We start from the raw sequence: 18,887 nt of genomic DNA on the forward strand, positions 1-18,887 counted from the left end.
TTTGCATTTCTGTGCAGTTGCTAGGACACATCTTGTGGAGGGTACCTATACGTATAGCCCTGCCACATCCCTGCCAGCTCCAACACAGACACCGTGCAGCTGGAGCAGACGCTGCCCCACTGGAAGAGACACGTTTGCATCTTGATGGAAGGAAGAACAAGTGCTCATCATCCTCCTGCTACCCAAGCCCTTTTTCCCAGTAAAGGGCTGAAGACCTTCAGTTTATCAGTTGGGATATCCAATCTGTCCCTTCCCTGATTCATTCCCTCCCATTCCCTTAATTTGTCTGCCCAAACAAGCTTGTCCATTTATCCCCAGAGAGCCACATAATGGTAGCCTTGTCCTTGCAAGGAGAGTCATCGTTTCATATCTCGAATCTCTGCCCCAAGACTCCATCCCCCTAAAGTGGTCCAGGGACTCAGTGTTGAGGAAGGGATTTAAGCATGATGATTTTGACCCAGCAAAGCTTCCTTGAGAAAGCGAGCTGCGATGAACAGTGGGGAGCAAATTAATCTTCACGTAGCAGGGGTGTAATAGCCATGTGACAGGCAGAAAGTTGAATTCAAAGAATGAAAGGAATACTAGAAAGAAAGCGGAAAAAACAGTAAGGAATAAAAGGTTAGAAAAATCCATCATCCCATCAGGTAGGAAAATGGAGGTAAACAGTTTAAAGAAACATATAAGTAATTTGGGGGAAAAAAAACAAGTAGCAAATAGCGAGCATGACAACCAGAGCAGAAACAAGCCCACGGAGATAGATAAGAGCTAAACAGTTGCTCCCCCACCACGCAGAGGCAACATGAGCTCCTGGTACAGGGGAATAAAAGGAAAAGAGATGCTGCAGGAAGAGGAAAAAATATGTCCACTCTTCCCAAGCATCTGATCCATTCCCTGCCCATGGCATTTTAATAACCCATTGCTTCTTGTATCACTAGATAGAAATCTGGGAGCATGAGATTAAAGCCTGCAAGAGGGCAGCTTTCCAGAAATGTCCCTGTAGATTATATGGGATGTCACCATGCACAACAGCAGGGTCACACCTGAGGGACAAGACAGCCCCGAGACAGCACAAAATGAGGAAAAAGAGGCTCAGGAAACACCAGCAACCTGCAAGGTGCTGCTCCAGGCCTGGCACCCACCTCCCGAGGCAGGGAAGGGAGAGCCAGCTGCAGCAACAGGATCCAAGCTACGGCAACGCACCATGCGGATGCATTTACAGAAGCTGGGCCTAATTACTCCAATAATTAGCACTCACAGTGGTGATTGCTTCCTTCCCTCATTCCAGGGATGCAGAGCTGCCTTCTCCAAGTCAACTTGCTTCTCCCCTTGGCAAGCGCTCCCAGGGCTGCGTCCTCCTCAGTGCACCCAAACCAAAGGCAGCGGGTTCATTTGCCACTAATTACGTTGATTAACTTCCCTGGGCACCATGTTCAAGGGCCTCGGAGTGCCTTGGGCTGCGATGGACTGCACAGAGAAAAAGCACAGGGAAAAAGCAATGCCAAGCAGAGCCTGCAGATAAAATTGCTCTGTTTTGCCTATTGAGTGCACCAGGCGCTCTCCCACCGACTGCTGAAAACATCCCTTTGTTTGTGAGCTATTGAAATCACTTAGTGTTCAGGGCAGCGCGTATCCATGCAAAATTAAATGGGATATTTGCAATTCCCCTTGTGCAGGTGTGCATCCAAATGGAAAAATAAAAGACCTTCTTCTCCTTATTCCCAGGCCTAAAGTCACTCCAAACCTAGTAACAGCTCTTTCCATTGAATATCCTAATTTCACAAGGAAAGGAACCCACCAAGCCCCTCTTTTTCCTTTGCATCCAGCTCTTCAAAAATCAACAAGAGCTCCTCAGAAAGGGCTGCTACCAGCTCACCTTATTTGTCTGTGCTTGGGGGAACCATTTCTGTGGGGTGTTGTTGTTTTTGTTGTCTGAAGCAGTTTATTTTTACAGCCGGCTGAGGCTGCTTAAAATAGCCCAGCTAGGTAGCAAGGCACCAGAGATGCAAAACTCGCTCGTACGCACCCAGAGTTTCTTTTGTTGGAGGCCTCGAACCCCACCGCTCTGGAGGGAATAAATAGATGTTACTAATCCAGCTTCTAAAATAGAAAACTTTCAAGCTGACGCTATTCTAAGATTAGAAAAGAAAAGCCAATTTAATCAAACCTCTGCTATTTTCTCTTCTTTCTTTTTTTCTACTTCACAGTTTAAGGAGGAAGGGAGGAGAGGGAGGGTGTTTTGGGAACAGTGTTTTCAAACCTCTAAAAATAAAATCAAATTGCTCCATCGCACAAGGGGCTGTCAGACCCACAGGCACCAGCCCCAGATGCACCCGCTCAGCTGGCACCCAGACCCCAGCCATTGTGGTGGGACCATCACACCAGAGCACCCACCACAGCAGCAGCGACTCCTCCACCACAAAATTCAAGTTTGCAGCCCAAAAACCTTCTGTATCGAGTCAGAACCAGCCTTAAGCCTCTGCTGGAAGATGCATCGCTGTGCCCTGACGGCGGCTCCGCAGCCAGGAGGGCTTCGCTCTCTGCTTGCTCCACGTTGCTCGGAGCACGGCAGGATCGCATCCGTCCTTCCCTGTCTGTGCCGCCACTAATTGACAGGTATAAAGCAGGAAAACCATTCATGAGCAGCGATGAATTATTTAATCGTTGTTTTTGTTGCTGCCACTGAGAAAACGCGCTGGCGCTCCTGATGTGCTACCCGGGCTCTGATTTTTTTTTTTTTTTTTTGGTCCTCGTTTGCATTCCACGGAGGTTCAGAGCAGATTATTTACCGGCTTCAAACGCGTTACCTTTTGCTCTGATGAGTGGATGGAGAAGAATTCAATTAATTGTAACGAGATGCAAAAGTCACAGCCCGCGAGCAGCCTGCAAAGCAGCCAGGCAGAGCAGGGGTCCACGAACCACCAGCTCGGAGCCCTCCATCCCTGGCATCCACAGGGATCTTGGGTGATGTTTGTCCTCACCAAGGCCTGGCCGAAGGGCACAGGTGCCTGGGACGCTGGGATGGGACCCCACGTGATAGCACTAATAAATACAGCACTCCTGCATAGGAAAGCAAACACAAACCTGTTTTAATGGCCCTTGAAATTGGATGAGAGACATCAGATACATGGAATTAGAAGGCAGCAGAAATCACAGCCCCCAGTATGAGAGAAATTAAATATATGGAATTAGAAGCCAGGAGAAATGACAGCCTCCAGTCTGTGATCTGTGAACGCGTCTTCAGGTTCATCCCACAAATATAAACCCCTGGTCTCATATTCTGCATTTTCCTGCCTGTCCACATGGGTTTTACCTTGGCCCTCATCCTGCATGCTCAGGAAATGGGGCTGGGAGCTTGCCAATAGAGATGTTCATTTTTTCCCTATCCTAAGGGAAAAGCAAAGCATTCTTGAATCTGCTCTTCTAGGGTGATGCAGGTATTAATGATGGTATAGACCAAAAAAAAAAAAAAAAAAACACTCCATTAAAGTTTAAGTCCAACATGGGTGAGATCTGAGTGCATCCTGTGTGGTCCACTCCTCCCTGGATCCACTTTGCTGGCTGCAGGATGCACATGCAGGAGGCCACAGGCTTTTAGAAGAAAAACACTGTTAAATAATTAATATTATGGAATGAAACAAAAAGAAAAAAAAAAAAAAAAAAAAAAAGAAACCTCCCTCTGCTCTCTGCCTTGTTCCTGATTTGCAAACACCTGATTCTTGCTCACTGACGGGAAGCTTTGATGTCACCAGGCCAATGGGTCAGCCGTGGTTCCCAGCTTCCCAAGGGAGCTGTGACCAGAACTGCTGCGAGGCCGAAGATCAGCGGGATCCAGGTCTCGAAGATGCATCGTCGCTTCTCGCTGAGCCAGAAGCGCCTGTGAATCCTCGCTTGCCTGAACAGGACTCAGGTTCGTACAAGTGACAGTGAAGTAAAACCGCAGTGTAAGAATATATTTTTCCTAAGAGCAGCATCATCCATATGCATGAATAATTACATAGATGAATAAGTGAAGTAAAGGAATACAAGCGCTCTGCTGTTCACAAACAAACAAATACGACGTTGTTTGAGGGAGAAAAGTCTTGCAGCAACCAGAGAACCTTCGGTGAAGACCCAAATCCATGAGCTGGGAAGGTTTTTCCTGGACTAGGGGTGGCCATGGATGGAGATGCCAGAGTTCACCTCCCACCGTGCTCGATGCTGCACAAGGAAGGAGGTCCCCACACATATCTCTCTTTTTTCGCAGGGCAAAATTGGAACCAATGTGACAGACCAAAAATAAACAAATAAATAAAAGCAGGAAGAAAAATGAGGCAATGTTAACGAGCTCCACCACGAGGAGGGACAGATCTTCCTACCAGCTGCTGCGCAGTTTTTATTGATTTTAGCTGTCCCGGCAGAGACAAATCCAAGTGCAATGCTCCCATTTCTCTGGTGAATCTGCACTTTGCAGCTGATTCTATTTGTCATCTTCCCGCTCGCTTTCCTTGGATCCAATCTGTTGCCCTTCTGCCTGAGAAGAAACGAATTTCTCCTCTTTCTGGTTAACTTCGCAGTTTTGCAAATTCTCCTCCTTTTGATCAACAGTTTGGAGCCCAGGATGCAGCAGGAAGCAAGAACGGAGTTTTTCAAATGCAAGAGGCTGCTGGATTCATCCCCCAAGGCTGCTAAGCCTAAAGGCAACTTGAGGTACCTTCCGCGATGAACATACCTTGCAAGGGTTTGCACCTGCAAAACGATGCTTTTTTACCCCAGTATAACACTGATTATTAATTAATACATTGCTGAGCTGCTGAGTGCTTTCTGGAGCATCTCTTTTGGCAGTCCATTATGCAGTTCATTCTGTAGTCTTTCTTGAGTATTTTTCTATGCTTTTGCTTGGTTATTGCTGCTGCTGCCTCCATGTGTGGGTTCCAGCATATTTAGCCCAATTTCTTCACCCTGTGCAGTCCAACAGCTGTGTTTTCAGTTTGTTGGCAAATACTCCCCGTTGTATCCCGGAGCCCGTGCTCGAGCTGGCTGCGTAGGAAGCAGCGGATCTTCCTCTAAATACACTGGAGCACAATCCAAAATTTAGAAATGCTAAAATAAGGTTTTCCGCTGCTGACAGAGTTACAGTCCAGGACCGGGCAGGATCCTGCAGGAGGAATCTGTGCCCACAAGGCAAAGGAAGGTTTTCCAAATAGCCAAAATAACCAAACCCTTACCATGGCAAAGGAAACCCTTATCTGAAAGCCAATGAGAGAGTCTCTTTAGAGAAGCAAAGATATGGAGTGAAAAAAAAATCTGTTTAAAATCACCACTTCGCCTGGTTTTCTCATCTGACTTTACGATGCAGAAGAGTCTGCTGAGATCAGAGCCAACTCACTCAGAGAGAGCACCCAAAAACCACTGGGCTCATCCAGTTGGATTTGATGGATGAGCCAGAATGAATCTCCAAGCGCCCATGGCCAAAGCAGTTGGGCTCCCATCTGCCCAAAGATCCCATCCCTCCTCAGCCAGCAGCTTCGAGAAATCAGCTTTAACAGGCTGTAAGGAGACATCATTAACGGGAGCCAACCTGGAAAGACTCTATTTGATACAAAGAGAAAAACAGGGAGCTGATTTTTATATATATATATTATATATATATAGAGAGAGAGATAGCACGCATAGAAGAAAAAATATGGTCATTTGGCATCTAGAAATTATCCTGCACCCATCCTGACAAAGCGGGATCCCTTCAGCACAGGCGGTTTGGCTGCGCCAGGACATGAGCAGGGAATCCCTTATCCCCAGGATGGGATCCTGGCACATTGTGCAGGTGTTCCAGATTTCCCCAAAATAAGCATTTTTCTCCCCTTTATATTCAGACTTGCAATCAGCTACATTTTAGTGCTGCAGAAATTCAGAGAGCAAAGCAATAATCAGGTTTAGGCATAAGGAGATGCCCCAGTTTTGGGGCATATTCAGCTGCTATTGTAGTGCTGAATTTTTAAAGCAAACTGCAGCTGAGAGGAGAGACATTTTACAAATAAAAACCGCAAATAAACCTGGCTTTGGGGAAACAGGCAGCGCAGAAGAACAGGCACAGAGAAAAGTGATCCGACATGTGTGTCCAAAACCCCAATAAATCTAGAATTTTGCCATTCATTATCCCCCATGACCTCTCCCATGAAACCACAGAGAACTGCCTCATCAGCTCTAAACTCATGCAAAACAACCTTTAAAAACTGTTTCATCGCTGCATAAACATGAAAACCTTCAATGCTATGGCATGTCTGCGTATCTTTTCTAACCAACTTATATATTATTCAAATAACACTTATTGCCATAAAATAAATCAAGTTTTTAGCATCCGGTTTTCAGGAAAAAGCTATGATAATCTGATTTTTTTTTTTTTATTAGAAAGATTTGAAAAATGCATGGCGCTGGGAAAGGCATATGGGAATCAAAATTCTGTGTTATGTCTAATGTGTTTTCATCACACTAACCAGATAACTCATTCTTTTTCCCCTCTCCCTTTGCCATTAATAACCTACATGACTTTCCTAACCATTTGCTACTATTTTGTGTTTTAGAAGCTGCTCCAAAGTTTGGAAAACTTCCTTCCTTCCAGAGGAAACAAGATGGATTCAACATGCTCACAAAGAGGAAAATCCCTGTGTCCAAGCTAAAATAAGGGTCAGAAGCAGAAAAATTTGCGTGTGAATTAAAGGGTAGCATAGTTAAATGAAATACTTGATAACAGGAAGATATGATGGACTGGAGGAAGAGCTGAAGCCAGCAGATAGAAGCTATACAATCTATTTATGCTACAAAGCTTTTCATCAGGATTCCTAATAACCCAAAGATTTTTTTTTGTCCAATGGAGCCACCAATAACCAAGCACTGTAACTTGGGTATTGACAGCAAATGAAGATGGGCTTGATCTGCTGTCTTTTTGTGTCCTCAAACTGTAATTAAACCTAATCTTTGGAAAAACCAACTGCTGAAAGCAGTTGGAGGCAAAGGGTTTCTTCTCACTACCTACTTTTAATTGGTCAAAAGAGAAATGCTTTCTAAGAAAATCTCTTCAAAATTTAGAGTTATTTTTAGTATCAAAATAAAGCAGCTCTTATTAAAAAAAAAAAAAAAAAGGGGGGGAGGGAAAAATCAACTTCCTAGAAAGGGGAGCATAGTGGAAATAGGCTGTTTAGGAGAAAATCCTTTTGGCCATCTTCAAGTAAAATTGAAAAGTGGGTAGAAACAGAGCAGCTCCCTGGGGCCCAAGGTGCTATTTATTGACCAAACGAGGCTCAGATATTGCTTCAAATCCCTGGCATTAGGAGGGCCAAGATGTTCCTGGCCATAACTGAGCCTCCAGAATCAAAAACCTCCTCCTGCTTCAGCAGCTCTCACCCGAAATCCCTCACCTGGAGGAGGCCTTTCCAGGCCCATGGAGTTTTAGGCTTCAGGAATTATCCCCAATGGAAAATGTGGAGTGTTTCCCACCCAATTTCTCATTTCTCAGTGAGAGTTGCTCTAATAAGTTTTCTGATGGGGACCCGATTTTGCCCTGCACACTGAAATCCCCAGGCAGAGACTTGGCCATTCCCAGAGTTTTTCCCCCTGGAAATTTGCTTTTTTGGGGTTTCCTCAGGGGCAAACCTGAGCTTTGGGGTTGGAAGGAGATATTCAAAGGGATAGAATTAAGTCCTGACGAGACACATTCCCTGCTTGGGGGGTTATTTCTGGTGCACGTGCTACGCCCATCCCTGCTGCTTGCTCAGAGCTAAGGATCCCTGGTGCATCCATGCCCACAGGACATGGATGAGGAGATGCCACCCACCCAAAGCCTCAGCAGGCAGCAATCCTTCCCCTCTCCTTTCCACTCCATATTTCACACCGTTTCCTACCAAAGCCCCCCTGGCTCATCACGCATCCGCTTGCTCCGTCACGCCAGCACTTGCAAGGAGGACCGTGCTCTTCAGACGGAGTTTTCATTAGCAGAGCTCGGCTGCATGAATTATGATGACCTATTTAAGCAGGTCAGGCAGGCGTGGATTGCAAGAGGGAGCTGTAATTAATGAGCGAGTCAGAAGCCAGGCAGTTGAGCTCAAATCTGGCCTCCTCTTCTCCCCTTTCTTCCTTAGGATAATCAAGGCTAAGTAATCAAATCCTTGCAATCAGCTCTGCTGCTTGGCACGAATAGCGCACGAAAAAAGGTGCCGGCTCTGTGTAATTGCCCTGGAAAACATCGTGCTGGAGGACAGATTTCATGTTTTTTTTTTTTTTCCTTTTTTTTTTTTTTTAAAGCAATGAGCATTGCACAAAATATTAAAACATTTCTCTAAAACATGGTATTAAGTTGAAGATGAGTCATTTTGCTGTCATAACACAGCCAGGGAGGGGGAACGGGAGCAAGCAAAGCTGCAAATTCGTTCAGCAATTGGTTCTCATAACCCTGTGCCGGGGAGGCTTTTAGGGAGGCCAAGCCACTTAAGTGGCCGAGGTGACAGGTTCAGCTCTTGTTCTGCGCTGGGGACGTGTCGCACAGAGCCAGCTCTTTGGCGAGCAGTTTTCTGATGTTTCTCGGGGATACATGAGCTCTACCCTGATGCTGATTGCTGCACGGCAGCGCTTTCAAAGAGAGGCCAGTGATGACAGAAGGAGCAACTTTTACAGAAGTGACATTAAAACGGTAAAGAAAAAAAAAGCCCAAAAGACTCCTGTCACTCAAAAGCAGCATAAAGAAACTAGGGCTTATTATTGATTGAAAAACAACCAGTTCAATAGCAACTAAATAACAGAGAGCTAGTGCATCAATTAGAGCAGTCAACCTCCTTTTACCTATCCTTTGCTCCTACTTATTTTTATCTAGAATTGCTCCTTCTTATGTCCTGCTTCGTGCCCCTGCCATTAAACTACTTCACTGGAAAATCCCCTTGACCATATCTACTAAAGGGGACTAGCAAGGAAATAGAAGCTTGTTAATATTTCAATGGTCATTGATGGGATGCTGTTAACCCCCGAACCTAAGCCAGTCAAAAAAACAAGCCACTAAATGCAGCTGCAGCACTGTGGCATAGGCAGCACAAAGTAGAGTTGTACATGGTGATTTTTTTCTTATATAGTCAGGTTACCTAAAAGCCCTGATGGAAGAAACCTGCGCAAACCGAGGGCAGCAGCTCAAATGCGGCAGTGAGGCTCCCTCCCAGCCCATTCCCTGCCCTGGGAGTCCTGAAAACAATCATGAAAAAATGCAAGGAAAAAGGTATTTAAAGACTACCTGGATGCATCCCACCTGTGCTCTTTAAATCCTTGTGCGTATTTTTGCATCACAACCAGACTGGTTCATGTCACTGCCATGAGGCCTCAGGTCCTTCCAGAGCTCCTGCTTGCCCCGAACTGCAGAGGACGAGCTCAAACTCACGACAGCTGTTGCTGCCCCCACCCTGCCTGGCCTGCAGGGAGAAGCAGCAGCTCCAGCCACCACCACATCCCCACAAGACACCTTTTATCATCCTTATCTCCCCTGCTCCTCAGCAGGGGATGGAAGTCATTGATACATTCCTTTCCTTGCATAAATGAAGCTGTTTCTCAGCAGATAAGACTCATTACTCCAATTTTCTTTATAAAGCGCCTCCAGTACCACCTTATCCAGAAAACCACCACCCCACTCCATCCTCATCATCAGTACCTGCTGCTTGGCAGACGCTGTGTGATAACAACTGCTCTTCTGCACTGATCTGCCCGGCCAGGGATACGGCCCTGGCTCCATAAGAGCCAGCATCTCCCAAGTACTCGATACAATCAGCTGTAGATATTAACCTGCAGGTGCTCTAACGCCTTTTGGAAAGCGCTGAACGCCTCACACACATAAATCACCCCTATGGCAGCAGCGGCCAGACGGTTATCAGAGAACATTTTGTTTCGGCAAGTGGGGAGTATTGATTGAGCATCGGTGTCCTTGAGACGAGCTCAGCTCAGGAGACAAACACCCCGGAGCATCTTCCCTGCTAATCTGCCAGAGGACGTTATGGTGAAAAAAGCAGCCCCTTATCAGCCCCAGCTGGTCCTGGGTCTTCTCCGGCCTGGCCTCCAGGTTCCTGAAAGCTTCATTTGGATCTTGAAGGCAAAAGCAGCACCAGCAGCAAGGTTCAACTTCCTCCTCCTGGCCCGGTCCCTCACTGCGGGGCTGAGACATTGCAGACATTGCGTGGCACTCAAACTGCCTTGCTGGCACCATTGCTATGGAAAGAGTTAATATACCGAAAAATATAGAAATTGCTGTGAATTACTCCTCTCTAAAATTCCCTTTGTTTTCTGTTTGCCTTGCTCATTGAGCTGTGCAGCAGAGCTCCGAGAAAGCAGGGGCACTGCTTATTTCTGGGAGGCATAAAGGAAACGAAAGCTCCTCTACCCACATGAGAAGGTAGGAGGAGATTTCCAGCCACCATCTCATTCCACCTGTGTCCTCACAGCTCTTTGTACCACCTTTGAACACAGTTTTGCACAAAAAATTCCCCAAAGCAGGAGCGGCTCTTCCAGTGGGGGCCTCCAACCAGATTTGCCCCCAGGACTCTCCCAGGCAGCCCCACTCAGCCAGGTGGGTGGCACCAGGACAGTCCCACTTGCTATGGGGCACATCTGCACCAACCTGCACATGCTGAGTTATGACCAGGCAGATCCAAAACTCTCATATTCTTCTACACATTTTCCCCCAGAGCAGCCCTCTGAGGACAGTAAATTTCACGTTGCATTCCTCTGAAATTTTCCATCTTCCAGTATTTCTTTCTCTTTGTCCAAGGCAACACCTACTCCTGAAAATTTCCTCCCCTCTAAGGGGTTTATCATCAAAATCCATTTTCCTGTACAACTACTCACAAACAGTGCCAGCTTTCCCAGAACAGGTGAGAAGAGCACTCTGGGGGTCTTTCACCTGAAGACATCATCCAATTCATTATCATTCCCAGGGACCTTCTCGATCCCCCCTCCAATTTCTGTTTAGTTTTGCTGGAGCCAAATAGCTGCTCAGTTTTCCCACTCAGGCATAAGAAATACCTGCAAGAATTGCACACCATGTGCAAGAAAAAAAAGAAAGTATCCCTGTCTGCTGAAAAGTCAGTTACACCCATGAAGGAGTTACATCCCTGCACATAGTGGAGCACTTACTTCCCTGCAGGAAAGCACTAAACTTGCCAGCAAAGGGTGAGCATCCTCGGAGCAGCAGCAGTCGAGCACAGCCCGTAGCTACGTGGCTCATAAGAACAGACCCCTTCACTGCCACAGACAACCTGCCCCGCTCCAGGGTGCAGTTCATGTGGATACTTGCATTTTTTTTCTCTCTGGTATTAAAACCAAGGTCAGAGAAGACATAACTGCATACTGCATTTAGGGGACTAAGACGGAATCGAGTTCCTTGCTTTGCTTTGTTTTCCTCCCCTCTCTTTACAGGCAGGTGAAGGTAGAGTGCTCACATCTCACTGCTGGTTCTGCTTGCTCTGGGGGGTGTTTCTGGCAGGCTCTGCTCCTGAGACTCCAGCTGCATTTCCAAGCCGGAGCAGAGACCCTGCTTGGGAAAAAGCAGCTCCCGGAGCAGCTGAAGGCAGCACAGCCCTGGCAGGGACATCACCCGGACCCGCGATGCCTGCCCTGCTCTCCCTCCTTGCACATTTGTGCATCCTCCCCTGCTGAAACCAGCCCGTTTTTAACCCAGCCGCTGGGGTTATCCGATTGCTCCAATGCTCCAAGCGCATCCAGAGCCACCACCGTGATGCGACGAGGACCGGCAACGTCAGCGGCTCCGGACCCTCCTCCACCGGGAGCGCAGCCTGGGCAGAGCTCGGCAGCCGGAGCCGCGGACGCAGCCGTACCAGGTAAGAGCAGCTCCGGCCGCGGCTCCTCCGTCCTCGCTGCAGTGGGATGCACGTGGGGACACTTCTCCTAGCCGAGCCTGGGGCCACGTTGTGGCTTTGATCCCCACGGGGGGTTGCTGCTCGTTTCCCTGTGGAAGAATTCTTGCAAGCGTGGGACAAGCAACAGCTACACGTGCGGTAACAGCTAGAGAGCTGCAAAGTGATGGGGTGATTCTCGCAGTAAACCTGAAGCGGAGCTGTCTTCAGGGCACTTTCTTTTTTCCCTTTGCTGGATAATCCCAAACTCTTGAGATCATACGTTTCTCCATCCAAGTTTTGTGGGATGGGGATAGTCTGCATATTGACTGAGATCATAATCTACCTCTGGCTTAAAACTTGTGTTGATTGTGGGTTAAGTCTCTTACATTTCTAGTTACATTTTTAAATTATTTAAATGCTCCTTGAAGTCTATTGCTTTTCCTTTCTTTTTTTTTTTTCCCTCTCCTTCTTTTGCCAGGGAGCCACTGTGTCTCCCACTGCCTCGTCTGGGAAGTCTTGGTCGATGAAGTGTCTGAAGTCCCTGACCCCAGGAAACGCACTGATTAAATACTGCCTTGCTTCTGCTCCGGTACGGAAAATCATGTGTTGTGCGAGTGAAATGGCAGACTTCCAGAAGAGCTCTGAGGGCTGGAAATCAGCTCCAGGTGCCAAGCAGATTCCTCTTCCCTCCGCTCCGCTCCTACAGCCCCAATGAGGATTCTTGCCACAGCCCGTTGAAGAGGAACAGCCGGGACTCAGGGGATGCTCGGAGCGAGAAGACCAGCTCTCCCCACCCTCTTAATCGCTTTGCTCATGGAGCCTTGTGTTATCCTTCCCTTTTCTCTGCTCTTTGGAAAGTGTTCCTTTTGCAAAGGCAGGGGACAGCAGAGATAAGCTAGGTGGTCCATGCTGCCTCGGGACCTGCTGTCTGGAAACGACCCACCTCTACATGAGAGCTCAGCTCAGCAGCACGGACAAGAGGCTCCGTCCCGGCTAAGGAGGCTCTCGGGGCACCTGAAAGCAGTTGGTGACCAGCAGGAGCCGGCATGGGAAACAGCTCTCGGTGGGATGATGGCAACGGCAGCTGCGGCAACGCAGGCAACAGCTGCTACCCGGACAGCAGCATGAAGTTCAACTTCACCTTCCAAGAGCAGGCACCCGATTTCTATGTTGTCCTACCTGTGATTTACTCCGTGATCTGTGCAGTTGGGCTCACAGGCAACACTGCTGTCATCTATGTGATCCTCAAGGCCCCCAAGATGAAGACGGTGACGAACATGTTCATCCTGAACCTGGCTATAGCTGATGACTTGTTCACGCTTGTCCTGCCCATTAATATTGCAGAGCACCTCCTTCACTACTGGCCCTTTGGAGAAGTCCTCTGCAAGGTCATCCTGTCCATAGACCACTACAATATCTTCTCCAGCATTTATTTCCTAACAGTGATGAGCATAGACAGGTATCTGGTAGTACTGGCTACAGTCAGGTCCAAGAGGATGCCACATCGCACCTACCGAGCAGCCAGGATTGTCAGTTTGTGCATCTGGGTCCTAGTCACCATCATAGTTCTCCCTTTCATCGTCTTTGCCAATGTCTACATAGATGACCTGGAGATCAAGAGTTGTGGTCTGAATTTCCCCAAGCCTGAAAGGTTTTGGTTCAAAGCCAGCAGGATCTATACCCTCATCCTTGGCTTTGCCATTCCAGTATCCACAATCTGCATTCTCTACACCATGATGCTCTACAAGCTAAGGAACATGCACTTAAACTCTAATGCTAAAGCTCTGGACAAAGCCAAGAAAAAAGTCACCATCATGGTCTTTATCGTCCTGGCTGTCTGCCTCTTCTGTTGGACCCCCTTCCATTTGGCCACCATAGTGGCTTTGACCACTGACCTACCCCAGACCTCCATGGTCATTGGTATATCCTACTTCATCACAAGTCTAAGCTATGCCAATTCATGCCTGAATCCTTTCTTGTATGCTTTCCTCGACGACAGCTTTCGAAAAAGTTTCCGAAAGATGCTGGAATGCAGAACTTCGTAAAGCAGCCGGTTGGGGATCGCACGTCCTTTCCCCTATAGCTTTGCAGGGACAACTTTGCAAACTTTTGAAGGGATGGCTAAGGAATTCACAAGTGCTCTCTTTCTCTTTGATTTACATATTGTATGTGCGCGTTTCATTTTGCTTGTTATCATTCACACGTAGTGTGCCTCTCCCTTGTAAATTTTGTGTTTTCCTCCTCTGTACCTCCCAGGTTCTCAAAGTCGCATCTTCGTAATCTCGTTCTTGTCACACCTTTAAGTACTAAAGGGAGGAAGCTACCCCTGGAACATGCACTTCTACTCCATAACAGTCCTTTATTGCCATCTGCTGTACAATACAGAAAAGCTGAGTTTCTTCCCATATATTACTATTGAAATAGATCAGCGTTTGGAGATTGGTGTAGGCTTCAGTTCATAATAGATTTATTTGGAAGACTGTTTCATGGAGCAGAGCTAACTGCCATTCATTACAGTGTGTTAAGAAATTTGACATAAAAAATGGAAGATAAATGAATATTTGGAAGAAATAAACCAAGCATTTTCATGTCGGTGTGTGTGTACACATGTGTTTTGGTTGTATGTTTGATTCTGAGGGATATCTAGCTCCTCTCAAATTCCTTCTTTCCAGTTAACACAAATTCAAATCTAAACCAAAAGCAAAATCTGTATCTCAAAAACGGTGTTGACAACAGATACTACGGCTACTGTGGGATTTTGTTCTGTATTAGTAATAGTTTTTAACAACATTATTTCTGTTAAATGTCAAAAATATATTTATTTAAGAGTGTCTGATGAAATAAAGTTCATGGAAAAAAGAGTGTGTTCCTCCTTTCACTTATGGAAGTTGTTATACTAGTTATCCCACATCACTGCCTTCTATGTTACCTTTTACCTACTGAAAAATAGGATATTGTCCATACATAGCATGATTAGGGTGTTGTAAGCCACAAGAAAAGCCCCAAAAAGCCTTGCAGATAAAGGTCCTCATTTAATAACAAAGCCAAGGACTTGAGTATAAGCAGGGTGTAAGAGAGTCTGGAGACAGAATATATTGAAAACCACAGGGACAACCAGCAAAGGTAGCTTTGGCATGCTCAGGGTTAATATCAACCTATTAACACTTGCTATTCCGGCTATTCTGGCTCAGTATTAGCCATCAAACCACTTTGTTATATGAGGATGATGATTTTTGTCCAAACAATGCCAAAGATCAACCCTGCCCCACACACATCACCTCCCTAAAGAATGAATGGGTACCAGCCCTCACCCTAGAGCATCAGGCCCTGCAGGGAACCACAACAAGGAAGCCAGGTGCCAAGGGTGGCCACACCAGTGGGGCACAGCTCCATAGGGTCCAAGCACGGGAGGAATAAACGGGGCTGGTAACAGGGCCCATCAGCAGCCCCAGACCCAACCAGTCATTAACCAGGTCCAAGCAAGGCTGGAGCAGATCCACCAGCCTGTGCTGGGCAGGGACATTGCGAGTTCCAGCATCTTTGCCACGGTTGCCACCTTGTGGCAAAGAGCTTCCCGGTCCCAGATGAAAAAAAAAGTTGTTTTGAGTGCAGAAAGCTGGCTGCAAATGATGCCACCGTGTTCACAATCCACCTAACGAGCTACAATGCCACTATTCGTTGATGTTAGGTCTGTAGGAAAGGTAATAGATTTTATTAGAATGAAAGCTGGAGCACCTTTTTGTTAACCAGCCTCTTTCGTATTCAATGATGTCATTGATGGAGTTTTCCCCCTTTGCATCAACTGTCACGATAGCTTTGTATTGCATTTGCGATTTCGCTATAACCAATGCATTAATGTGTTGCACACAGGTGCTGATGCACAGGACACTGCACGGACCCATGGCCAGGATCTCACAAACTTCCCGAGTCACCAAGGCTGGATGATGGCTCTGGAAACCACCTATCCCGTCCCCTCTGCCAGAGCAGGATCAGCTGCAGCTGCTTGCCCAGGACCAGCTCATGTTAGGCTTCAGTTATCTCCAGGGATGGAGACTTCAGCACCCCTAAGCAACCTGTTCAGGTGTTCGATCTCCCTTACAGTAAAAATAAAAATAGATATTTTTTTCATTTCTTTGAGTGGAATTTAGTGCATGCTGTGCCCATTGGCCACCACCACCCACCCCTGCCGGTGCACGGAGCAGCCACGGTGTCCCCGCGTGGCTGTGCTTCGTTGCGGCTACGCTAAGCGGCACTGTCTGCTCACCGCTCGCGGGCAGCATCCCCCGGCTAAGCCCCACGCCGGGAGGAAACGTCATTCTGTGTTGAAGCCGCACGCTCCCCGCAGCACCCTCACATTGGGGCAACCTCCCATCACGCTGCCCGGGCAAACTGAGCTCCAGGAGAGCAAATATAACCTCTGAGGAGATAACTGCCCATGCTTTGCACAGGTTCACTCCAAGGAAAATAGCTCTGCTTTCCTTTGAATGTCACTGTGCTGCTGCGGTGGCTTTGCTGCAGCAAACCCTCTTAGCCACATCCTTAACAACTCCCTTAAATCCCTACTAATGCCCTTCCAAACCCACCGTGCTGTCCGGGGTTTCTAGAGGCTGAAGGCTGCATGGCTGCTCATCCAAGAGAAGAATTGGATGAACTTCCCTGCCGGGTAGTCCAGGGATGCGCAAACGTGCTGGGTAACCTTGGCACCTGGCTCCTGCAGCAGCTAAGGGCTGTAGGATCCTATCTTGCCCAAGGTGTGGTGAGGAAGGCAACAGGCTTTGGTCTGCCCTTCCTCTCCAGGAGTTTCTTTTTTTTCCCTTTTGTTTTTCCTCCCTTTCTTGCTTTGTCTGAAGCCACAAGCAAACTACCCCCAAGGACTGTGCTTCATCATCCTTGGGGGAGAGGGAAAAAAGGCTGTTTTCTGCCTCAGGAACTTGAATTAGGGTTCATATAGGGCTCCTATTCCCACCGCTAGCTTTAAACACAGGCCTCTGAGATAAGAGGCAGGGATTGGAAATTACTATTGCTTTTCAGGTCCTTATGCAGCAGCAAGGAGTAATGACAGTATCAATCAATTGTCTTCATCTGAGTTAGTCTCCAACTTGTTCCCACGCAAAGTCGTAATCCCCTGCTACTTACACTGTCTCATGCTGTATCCTGCTGTCGATTGTGATTTGGGGTGAGAAGAGAAGTAATCACCACTGAGGCACCACGGCCTCATTTGCAGAAGTATCTTCAGATGCAAACAAAAATCTGAAAGTAGAGATTTAAAATGGATGAGTGAAAACGTGAAATATTGTAGCTATGAAGCAAAAGGGTCTCTAGACAATAGCATTAAAAAAAAAATTAAATGCATACTTTGCCCCTCCTTGTCCCCCACCACATGCCTTGTTGTCTCTGGCATCCTGGGAGCCCGTGGGTGCCATCTCCACCGGGGAAGGATAATGTTAATGTGCCAGCAGCCCCAACCATCCCAAGGAAACCCCCCTTGGTGATCTTCCTCCATTTCCTGCCAGTTCTGGGTGACGTGAACTGGGTCTGATGCTTTCAGGGAGCCTCAGCACTTCAGGTTTCAATCTTTTCACCGGCCTTTGAGAAGAAGGGGAATTGTCAGCCTAGGATCTCTTTCATCCAGTAAGTCATTTCAAGACCCTCTTTGATCCATGTGGACTGGTGGCTCCATGTCCCAGACCCTGGGCAGCCCAAATCAAGTCTTGCCCATCCACAATGACCCAGTAGCCCCAGCTCAGTCTGGAGCAGGGCAGGAACTCGTGGTGATAAACCCATGCAATCGGAACAGTTGGAATTGCTCCACGCATGCCCTTATTACAGAGCGAGATGACACAGGAATCCTTCCAAAAAAAAAAAAAAAAAAAACTTCCCAAAGAAAATCCACTTGGAAAGCCAAATGCCATATTGTCCCATTTCATTTCTCCCAGCCCTTCTTTTCTGGGTGGAAGAGAAGTTAACTTAATGCCAAATGACAAGTGTAAGGATGGTAAATATTGCCAAGAATTTCTAACTGACATTTGCTTTTGGTAAATAAAGATGCAGAGGGAAAGATCAAAGCTGTCTGAATAGCTTTTAATTACCAGCCTCAATTGCTCTATTTTCTCCCAGAAAAGTATTACAATTATCTAACAGAGCTCTTCAAGCGGAATTAGACACTAGCCTGAAGCTTCAAGAGCTGTTTAGTGGCTATCTTCCCTTTAAAAAAAATATTTGTTGTCTAGATAAAAAACAGACACTCCCATCAGTGCCTAAAGCCAAATCCGGTGCTTGCTACATGAACAGAGGGAGGCTGCAGAGCTCTCTCTGGAAGGAGATAAGGAGCCTCCATCTCACCTGTAGCTCATCACGGCTCTGCTAAATCATTCTGGCAATGGCCCTTCCTGGGGCCTTGCATTTTGTGGGGGGTCCCAACCATCCACATGGGACATTTTGTCTTAGCTGAGAGGGAAATATCACTCTGCTTTGATCTCTAATTGCTTATCTTCTCACCACTAGCAGATACAGAGAACAGGGATTCCCAAAGCCAAGGCTGGGACATCCCATCCAGGATCACAGCCGAAGAACAAGCCACAGCTCTTGATGAGGACAAGCTGGGTTTTCAGGCCTCCCCTAATGGAGGCACATGCATTATTTTCATTTATTGCCCTTTCAGGTGTTTCTGACCCTCCTCAGGGCTGCTCAGTCCCATTTATTTCCCCTTCTCCCAGTGTAGGGGAGGCTGGGGTTTCCTCACCAATCTCTGCTCCGCTGGAGCAGACAGATGATTTTTTGCAAGCAAAAGAGCATAAAGGGAATGGAGAGGGGGGAAATAAACTATTATTTGGGAGTAAGATCTTTGACAACCAGGCTCTTCCTCTCTGGGCCTTCCATGTGTCTCTGTCATCTCCACGTGCTCTGCCTCTTAATGTCTGGAAACCAAGACACCTCAGGAGAACCCAAGGCCCAAAACATCCACTGGAGAATACTCAATAAAGCAGGTGAACAAGGAAAAGAGAAAAATAAGGATTCAATTTCACAAACTCA

The 18,887-nt window shown here is 47.1% G+C and overlaps 1 protein-coding gene across 1 annotated transcript; it reads left to right on the forward strand.

Moving 5' to 3' along the window:
- The first annotated feature begins 12,836 nt into the window (after positions 1-12,836).
- NPBWR2 (neuropeptides B and W receptor 2) lies at positions 12,837-13,901 on the forward strand. The gene has a single exon (XM_010215617.2). It carries the CDS (start codon positions 12,902-12,904, stop codon positions 13,898-13,900), a length of 999 nt encoding a protein of 332 aa, XP_010213919.2. The 5' UTR covers positions 12,837-12,901; the 3' UTR covers position 13,901.
- Positions 13,902-18,887: the final 4,986 nt, after the last annotated feature.

Source organism: Tinamus guttatus, unplaced genomic scaffold (assembly GCF_059628265.1).
Source record: "Tinamus guttatus ecotype Peru unplaced genomic scaffold, ASM5962826v1 Tinamus_guttatus_pri_ptg000027l, whole genome shotgun sequence".
NCBI lineage: Eukaryota > Metazoa > Chordata > Aves > Tinamiformes > Tinamidae > Tinamus > Tinamus guttatus.

Excerpts from the sequence above, each read along its gene's own strand:
- NPBWR2 (XM_010215617.2), top strand. The coding sequence starts at position 12,902 with ATGGGAAACAGCTCTCGGTGGGATGATGGCAACGGCAGCTGCGGCAAC.